Genomic DNA, 9,634 nt, shown 5'->3' on the forward strand with positions numbered 1-9,634 from the left:
CTCCAGCAGAATTTCACTGCAGTGAGTCTTTTAAAGGTCCTCACATACACCCAGGATGGCCAACACGGGCTTTCTTTTCCCACCTACCAAGGGAACCACCAAGAACCCTACACAGGTTGGCACCATTAGCCCGTTCGCCTTCCACAGTGCCTCTGTGACTTGCCACTGTTTCCTTTTCCTTCACAAGTCTGCACCCAAGTCTGTAGAGACCTCTCATCTCTCTCCCAGATGGGCTTCTCCAAACGGTCTGACCCAATAAGATCATGTTGGGCGTGCCGCCCTCTCAACTTTGCTGATCCTTCTCACACTGTCTTTGTGCAGGTTACTCACCAGACATTCTGATGCTCTTTATGCGGAGGTCTTTGGATCCCTGCTATCTCTGTGCACATAATCTGTTCTTCCTCACACTTGGCATTGTCCAGTGGGAAGCCTGGGAAAGGCCATAGTTGTTACTGATGAGTTTGCAAGAGTTCCATGTCATGCCTTACACCTCTTTACACTTCCAGCTCCGAGCCTGCTTAGAAGAATGCCTGTCACTTAAAAATCATTTACTTAATGATTGTGAAAGCACTTGGCAGTGAAAATGCTTACGTCGTGTAACAGAGCTGGACTTGTTGGCTAGCTTCGATTTAATATTAAGTCAGGTGGAAACTTAAGATGATCATCTCTTCTTTCCCTTCACTACTTTTCCCTCCCCTCAAAATCAAAGCTCCTCAGCATATGTTGTTGGAGATTGTAGAGAACATTTTTAAATGGGTAAGAGCATGAGTTTCAAAATTAGATAGTTCTGGGTTCAATTCCAACACTTGCTAGCTGTTTGAATTTGTGCAGGTTGAATAACCTTGCAAAGCCTTGGTTTCTGCGCTATAAAATAGAGATAATAACAGTACCTGTCTCATATGACCTTTGCCATAATTAAATGAGATAATGCATATAAATGCTGTGGCAGGTTTGGTGTCTATTCTTAATAGTGGGAAAAGCAGGGTAGCTATGTGTCATGATGTTGTTACAACATATCTGTTAACTTACTCAAGTCACCTGAATGACCCGTATTGTAGGGTTACTGTAGTAGTTAGTAGTTTACAGGTGAGAAAACCGCAGAGAGGTTAAGCCACCGGCTCATGATCACACGGCTGGTAAATGCTCTTAATAAGCATTAACGATTTTTAAATGTTTGATTTAATGGTATAGCCCTTCGTTTCTGGCATCGGTCTGTACTAACCCACTGCTGCTGTTTCCTTGCAGGTGACTATCCTGCACCCAGAGCTGTCCTCACAGGCCATGACCATGAAGTTGTCTGTGTTTCTGTCTGTGCCGAACTTGGACTTGTTATCAGTGGTGCTAAAGGTCAGAAGGCATTTCCTTCATTTTAGGTCTTTTAAAACGGTACTGTTTTCTCAAGCTAACTGTGATTTATGATTTATTGCCTTTGGGAGGCTCTCTACAGACAATGGAATCCTTGGGTTCCTTGTAACTGTTTTGTTTTCTTATTAATATTTACTAGTACTAATATGGAACATACATAAAATTTTATGTGGTACTTTGTGGTCACCAGCATTCTATCCAGGACACTGGTAAATTAAACTGCAGCACATCCCTATGATGCAGCCATTAAAAAGAACATATAAAAGGTGGGGGAAGGTACCGTGAGGCAATGGGAGTCCTGGGGGCATCAGGTTGCTTCTCAGACATAACCTTGGACCCACCTCCCACCAGAGCCCCGTCCTTCCTAAGGCCCAGGGCTGTATTGAGGTTGGTGGGAAAGGAAACATGATTACTTGGTGGGGGGGAAGGTTACTTTTTGTGGAAAAAGTGTGGTGTCAAGAAAAGGCAGGAAACTCAGATTCCCATCCTAGATCAGATGCCCAATTCTCCGTGGTGAGGCTCTGGGGCAGGAAGGAGCCTGGGGCTCAGGAGAAATGGCAGAATACCAGAGGGGCTGAGTGGGTACTTGTGGTGGCAGAGCTAGGGAGAGAGAAGGCTGGCAGGCGGGCAGGCCGGTGGATTTGCCATGTGTATTTTATTCTGGGGGTAGTAGGAAGCCACTGAAGTTTTTTTAAGCAAAGTGATGTGATGATCAGATTTGGTTTTTAGGAGCTTATCCTGGCTGCTTTATGGAAAATGGATGTAATGCCTGAAGGTTAGAGACTGTTTTTTTCACTTTTATATCTAAGAGTAAATGACCCTGTGGACACATAGGATATTTTCAATAAATGTCTTTTTAATCAAAAAAGGAAAGAGCAACAATATGTGTAACGTTATTCTATCCTGTAAAGTGAAAAGGAAAAGAAAACAAAGACACATAGTAGGTATAGGGAAAAAATGGTATTTTCTAAAGGCAGCAGGTGATATTAGAGGTGATTGCTATTTTCTTTTTCTCCCGAATTTTCTTTTGGTAATCAGGAAAAAACTTAGCCTTATAATGCCACTTGTTTCGTAAACTACATATCTACTGGAGTCAATTGGAACAGAAATGGAATGCATTAAACTCTCTTTGTGAGGTGGTTTTGTTGGCGGGTGGGTAATACCAAACTATATGAACCAGTTATTTCTGTCAACTTGCCTAGTGAAATTTTTATCTTATCAACACAATTTCTCCTTGGGGAGGGGTGGGTGCAGAGGAAAATAAGTCACTCCCCAGCCTACTTTTATACTCTTGCCTCATTGTTTATATTCACAGACAAAACGTGTTTCAGCTGTCTGAATTACTTGATTAAGTATCTTAATTTTGCCTTTTACATTTTGTGTATGGATTATGGAGAAGGTAAAATTCCTTTGATAGCAATGTATTTATATGATACAATGCTGAAGTTTTGATGATACTCAAGAAAATTAGCAGTTGTTTTGGTCATTCTCCTAAACTTTTGAGAAACATAACTAAAAAAGAAAACTTCCAAAAACAAAAGCTAAAAAAGAAAACTTCGGGACATTCAGTCTTCTCTTGTCACATTATCTATGAGGTGTATCCTTTTTTATGAATATTATCTCATGAAGGAAAAGACCAAGTATTTCCCTAGATAAAAAATTGGGAAGATCTGTGTGTGTTAACAGCTCCCTGTATTCAATCTGGGTTTTGTTGTTGTTATTGTTGTTGTTTGTTTGTTTTAATATATAAATATATATATATATTTTTTAATTCAATTAGCCAACATATAGGACATCATTAGTTTCGGATGTAGTGCTCAACAATTCATCAGTCGCATCTATGATCTGTTTAAATATACCTCTTTCCTTTCTGCCTTCTCACAACAAATCAGAGTGTACATAGCCAGTGGGTTAGTGAGTGTTCATATGTTCATATGTGACTTGTCACGAATGACTGTGGCCGTGGATTTCTTCCTTCTGCAGAGGGCCCTTGCCTTGTCCACACCATCACTGGAGATTTGCTGCGAGCCCTTGAAGGACCAGAAAACTGCTTGTTCCCGCGCTTGATTTCCGTTTCTAGCGAAGGCCACTGTATCATATACTATGAACGAGGGCGATTCAGCAATTTCAGCATTAACGGGAAACTTCTGGCTCAGATGGAGATCAACGATTCAACCAGGGTATATCTTCATATTCAGTGCTAAACAGGGACTGAAGCCAAGAGATAGATCGACCTTCTTACATTAAACAATTTATAATAGAATTTCTCAGGTATCCAGATAAATAAATGTGTGCTGGTTTGTTTTTTAAGATATTATGTATTTATTTGAGAGAAAGAGCATGGGCTGAGTGGAGGGGTGAAGGAGAGAGAGAGAAGCAGATTCCCCGCTGAGCGAGGGGATGGAGACAGGAAGGGGCGACCCTGAGATCACCACCTGAGCTGAAGGCAGAAGCTGAACCATCTGAGCCACCCAGGTGCCCCAAATGTGTGCTGGTTTTAAAAGCCTGTAAATTCATGTAGATGAGTGCTTTGAACAAACCCAAAGTGCATTTAATCCCAAGTAGTTAACTCAGTGAATTAGGTTTTAAAGATGATAGCTTTTGTTTGATTAGAGGTCAGACCCCTAAGGAGATTTTTCTTTGGCTCCTTTATATACAGTGCTGCACCCCTGACATTAAAAGTGAGTTGATTGTCAAAGAATCTTACCTTTAGGGCCCCAGACCACAATTACATGCTGAGAGACTGCCGTTCACTCAGAAATGAATCGTGATGGTTGCTTTATCGTTATTAGAAACTGTTTTGAAATATGCTTCTGCCATTTGTTCTGAAAGTCTTGACATTGTTCATGTTCAGGACTTAACAAAACATCATGTTACTTAATTCTCAAGTTCTTCCTGAATTAGATTGATAATATTCTCTCTGGGACCTCTGTTATTTTGTAACCGTAATTGGTTTTAATAAGACCCTTTGTTTATGTAAGAACCCTGATGAATTCCACATTGGAAATTTTGTGGACTGGACTTCAGGCAACTTGGACAAATGGCTAAAAGTAGATAATAATTATGAGAGAACTGGATCGAGGGCTTTTCAGTAATGAACATTGACCATCTGGGAAAAACTGAGAGAAATTGTTGTTTCTCTGCGTTTTCCAAAGGCCATTCTCCTGAGCAGTGATGGCCAGAACCTGGTGACCGGAGGCGACAACGGTGTGGTGGAGGTCTGGCAGGCCTGTGACTTCAAGCAGCTGTACATTTACCCCGGATGTGATGCTGGCATTAGAGCAATGGACTTGTCCCATGACCAGAGGTGAGCCCCATCAGGGAGAAACTTAATCATGTCAGGACTATCACTGAAAGTTCTTTACATTCTACCAAGGGTGACAGGTGCTGTGAATAAGATTCCAGCACCCAGATGGAAGAAAGACTAGCACCGAAAAGGGTACGTGGAGGCGGGGAGGAAGTGCTATACGAAAGGATTCTGGTCAGAAGAAAACAGAGGAGGAAAGTCAGAAGGGGTGGTGGGCGGAAACAAGAAAGGAAGACATGGGTCTCAGGAAGAACCGGCACGTGCAGACACTGCCCAAAACAGAATTATTCCCACCGACGTCTCTGTTCTAAGATCCTCACCCCGTCTCAGACAGGCCCCCCGGCTTCCATTCTGAAAAGGAGATTCATGCTTCTCTGCTCAGGTGTGTTTCAGCTTGAGACATGCTTGTAGCTAGCAATGCCCCCAGAACTGACCTCTGTTTGAAAAGCTACAAACACTCACCTGTTACTGAGACCATCCCTCCCCCCCCTTTCTTATGCACATATTCCTCATTTATGTTATTTTGTTACAGTTTATATATTTCCCCGAAACACTACAATTTTTTTTTGAAAGAATTGATGTGAGAGTTAAGCAATTAATAAAATTTTCCATTTTCCCTCGGTTGGCAACAGGATTTTACTAGTCCCTAAAACTCACCTTGGGGTTTACTGTAAAGGGAAAAGGATACTTGAAATATGAAGTCTAAAATTTCTAACAATTTAAACAATTTTAAACTCTATAATCTTAACAGGGTATGTAATTTCTTCTTTTTTCTGTATATTTATCAGAAATAAAAGCTTATTAACCAACTTTTTAAAACTATACGTATATTCTTTATAAAGATAGAGGTTTCAAAATATTATAAACAGTAAGGCTATACCACAAACTTAACAAAGCACCTACACAATCTAGTAAAATGGTACTGAAGTCATCAAGAAAATACAGTACCCCTTCGGGAAAGAAGTATTTTTGATATGCAGCCTAGCCTGTCTTTAAAGAAAACTTAAAAGAAGCAATGTTCCAAAATGCTGCAGTCCCTATTCGTGAGTAAATGGGAATGCTTTGTTGTGTAATTAGGTGTGGATACCTGAGTGTTTCTAAAGCATTTGAAATAAAGTGAGTAGATCCAGTGCTCTCCCTGACAGTCTTACGCACGCGTGTATTCATGCTGCCAACATTCGCTGTCATCACAGAGTAACACTACCAGGTACTAAGATTACTGACCCCCTAGGAGCTCAAATAATCATAGTAATTGTATATGAGGGAGGCAGGGACTGGCATGTCAGGAGAAGGAGGTGACTGACTTCTGGAGGGGTGAGGAGGGCTTTATTCATTAGGCATCAGGAGAGAGGGTCGGTGTCTCCAAAGAGGAGTGAAGAAAGACACTGGTCAGGTTTCTATTTCTATGTAAATCTCATCCCTAATTTCAGTTATTATTGTGTCTTACACTGTCCCTGATACGTTAGAGCAGAAGCACATGCACAGAAGTGATATACACACATTGAGGCTACTTCCCCGAAAAATACTTACCTGGTGAGCCGTCTGGTCCAAAACTAAACAACACTAGTCTGGCAGTCTGGGTCTGAGCAGGATCGATTCAAGTTCTCCAGGGAGAACCAGGAATAAATTGTAATCCCGTGTCGATGGCCCCAAAACTAAGACCCAGGGGGAACTCAGAGATGGTAACAGGGTCTAGTAGAAAGGAGCAGCCCCATCAGGGAGCTCACCTCTTTCTTAACGACTGTCTCTGCTCTTCCAGGACGCTGATCACTGGCATGGCCTCTGGTAGCATCGTAGCTTTTAATATAGATTTTAATCGGTGGCATTATGAACATCAGAACAGATACTGAAGACAAATGAAGAACCAAAAGCCAAGTCAAAGCTGAGAGCACAAGTGCTTCATGGAAAGGCAATATCTCTGGTGGAAAAAACTCGTCTACATCGACCTCCGTTTGTACATTCCATCACACCCAGCAATAGCTGTACATTGTAGTCAGCAGCCATTTTCCTTTGTGTGTTTTTTCACGACTGAACACCAGCTGCTACCAAGCAAGCTTATATCATGTAAATTATATGAATTAGGAGATGTTTTGGTAATTATTTCATATATTGTTGTTTATTGAGAAAAGGTAGTAGGACGCGTCACAAGAGACTTTTGACAATTCTGAGGAACCTTGTGTCCAGTTGTTACAAAGTTTAAGCTTTGAACCTAACCTGCATCCCATTTCCAGCCTCTTTTCAAGCTGAGAAAAAAAAAAAAAAAAACACGTTTGATACTTTGTACATCAGATGCATCTTATTTAAAGGGATACTTTTGTAAAAGTAAAACCTTGTATAAAGAACAAAACGTTTCTTAATTTTATTGTGGAGTTACAACTTGCATGTTCTTTAATCCTGATGTCTTGATGGAACAGGTGCATTCACACTATGAAACAGAAAGATCTGTCCAAGGACACAGCTTGTATGAAAGGGTTGAATTTGGGCTCAATCAGTAATTTTTGACATTCTCACCAAATATGGTTTGCACTTTTTAATCTAAATTCATCCCTTCTAAGTGAAATTTGCTCATAAAGCATTTGGATACTAAGCCATTATTTGCCATTTTTGCTACTTTATACAAAGAAAATTCAGCCCTACCCTTCATAATTTGAAGACACAGCAGAAAGGGGGCTTAGGGATGAGGTCTTGGTTTTTATTGTATAAATAGGAGTCACGATCATTAGTTCCATAGTAATGACTTCCCAACTCCTGGACATCTCTTCCAGAGTCATCCTGCTGGCTTAGTGTGTGTACATTAGGGGAGGAGAATCTGATGCTAACTATTTTTGGTTCCGTTTTTGGGGGGTTTTTTTTTGTTTTGTTTTTTGGTTTTTTTGTTTGTTTGTTTTCTTCCTCCTTGGTTCTCAAATAGCTTAGTTTCTTTAATAACGAGTCTGGCTTTATTATAACAATAACTGAGGTTATTCTTTTAGGTTCTTGTGCAATTCTCACCTAAAGCCACATTCTTAGCCTAAGGCACTTCATCTTTTATGATATAAAATGATGGGTATCAAATGATTTTCCATACCTTGTACTGATCAAGTTATACGCCCAGGGGTATATACACTTTATTCATGTTTCTTCTTTGTATATTTGGTGGCTGTATCGTCATAGATGTACATATTGTGTCGGTAGGGCTATGAGGCATGTTCCAGGAATGTAATTTTCTCAGAATTTATACTCACTTGCAGTCATTTATTTAAAAAGATACAACAAGATAATGGGTTCTTTGTATTGGCACTTTGCACCAGAAACATATCATTATTTATTGACGTGATTACTTATTTGTCATCCACCTTGTATTAGTAAGTTTTAGCACTGAATTCCTTCTTCATTGTTGTTTGTATTTATGATATTCTGAAATTCTGGGGGATCAGCGTAATGATTAAGTTATTCATCACCAGGCTGTAAGCAATATCTTGAGTTTGTAGCTTAGAATTGGGAGGATACTGAACATCTGGAAGACAAGTTCATTTCATCTTGAGATCATGGTGAAATATTTTGGATATATAAATTCCTTAAGCTATTGTAACCATGTTTTATTGCAAAGATGTAAAATATGCCAGATGTGTGTGAGTTGGAAATCAAAAAAAGAAAAATAAAATATGCAAAGAATTCACTGATTGTTTCACATTTCATTGGACACTTCACTAACATGCATTCATTATGTTGTCATACAAGTTTAAGAAATCAGCATCACCTCATATAAAGGCCTACGGCATCTCAAAACATGAACTAGAGTCCTAATGAGGTTCTGTAATTTGCTGAAACGTGAGCTTCTCTGCTTGACCATCTGGCAGGGATTTGGGGCAACAGTGACCAGAGGGAAACAGCCCGGTTGTTTCTTCCACATAATCCACTTTTTGGATTATTTTTATTTTATTTAAAAGGAACTAAATGTAGGTGATGGTGAAGGGTATATTTGCTCATTACATGAATATTATCAAATAATGCTGTTCTCAATCGATCCGTGCTTTCTAGAATTTGTCGTGGACCAGGCATGACACGGGCAGGGACTGAGCAACCCGCAGGAGCTGAGCAGCTGCCAGCAGGGCAGAGGAGGGGGGGTGCGGGCGGGGGGAGGGGGTGCTGAGGGGACTCTATTTGGCTGGTTTGGCGCGGGCAGTGGGGTAGCAGCCCAGCCAGCCCAGGGAGCGACAGAACTGCAAGCAAGCTTCCATCTGCATACTCCAGACCAAAAGGACAACCAACCGCAGCCTGAGAAAGGCTTGCTCCTATCACTCTCCACTCTGTCCCCCAGCCAGACATCTGTCAGTCATCATAAGCCCAGCCAGCTCCCTCAAACCGGCCTTCTGGCAGCCCATCAGTCACTCAGTCAGGCTGGCTACTGGTGGCTCTTTAAACCAACTCCCTGCTTCTAGAACCATCATCTGAACTGTCACCAAAACCTCCTGACCAGTAGCGGCGTCTCGAGTCAAACTCCCTGCTGCTGGTGGCTCTGGTTCACTACCACCCAGTCACATACCCAGTCATCCCACTGCTGAGCACCCTAGCACGGGCTTTCTATATTCTTAAACTCTGGTGGGGTCGGGGGCAAGGGGGAGCGGGTGCGGAGATTGCCTGGGGAGCTTATTTTTAAGAGTGGAACCTAGGCCCCTTTTCTCCCAAGCGATTCCACTGTGGGTCATCCTTGGGCATGTTTTCAACATCACTAATGTGAGGGATGAAATCCCAACTCAGTAATTGAGCACAGAAGTTCTTCAGGAGAGAAACATTCTCATTATCCCTCTCCGGCACCCAGTACCTCTGGGGCACCCGCCTATTTCCAAATCCCTGAGAACTTCCCTGTGCCTTGGGCCCTAGTGCTCCCCCACCCAGAGAGCACTTCATTGCGTTTACTATCTGAACTTGTTGCAAATCGACCGAAATCAATTAGTCGTGGTCAGTCTTTTGGCAGGGAAA

The 9,634-nt window shown here is 41.5% G+C and overlaps 1 protein-coding gene across 11 annotated transcripts in view; it reads left to right on the plus strand.

Annotated features, from left to right (window-relative positions):
- Positions 1-8,330, plus strand: part of NBEA (neurobeachin) — a 678,500-nt gene extending 670,170 nt beyond the window's left edge. For all 11 annotated transcript variants that reach the window (XM_013044893.2, XM_013044895.2, XM_045069766.1 and 8 more), the window contains 4 exons: positions 1,246-1,347; positions 3,349-3,545; positions 4,521-4,672; positions 6,432-8,330. In XM_013044893.2, coding sequence (XP_012900347.2) covers positions 1,246-1,347; positions 3,349-3,545; positions 4,521-4,672; positions 6,432-6,522 — 542 coding nt within the window. In that variant the 3' untranslated portion in view covers positions 6,523-8,330. The remainder of the gene's footprint in view (positions 1-1,245; positions 1,348-3,348; positions 3,546-4,520; positions 4,673-6,431) is intronic.
- Positions 8,331-9,634: the final 1,304 nt, after the last annotated feature.

The sequence above is a fragment of the Mustela putorius genome, unplaced genomic scaffold (assembly GCF_011764305.1).
Source record: "Mustela putorius furo isolate JIRA1106 unplaced genomic scaffold, ASM1176430v1.1 tig00003942_pilon_pilon_pilon, whole genome shotgun sequence".
NCBI classification, from domain to species: domain Eukaryota; kingdom Metazoa; phylum Chordata; class Mammalia; order Carnivora; family Mustelidae; genus Mustela; species Mustela putorius.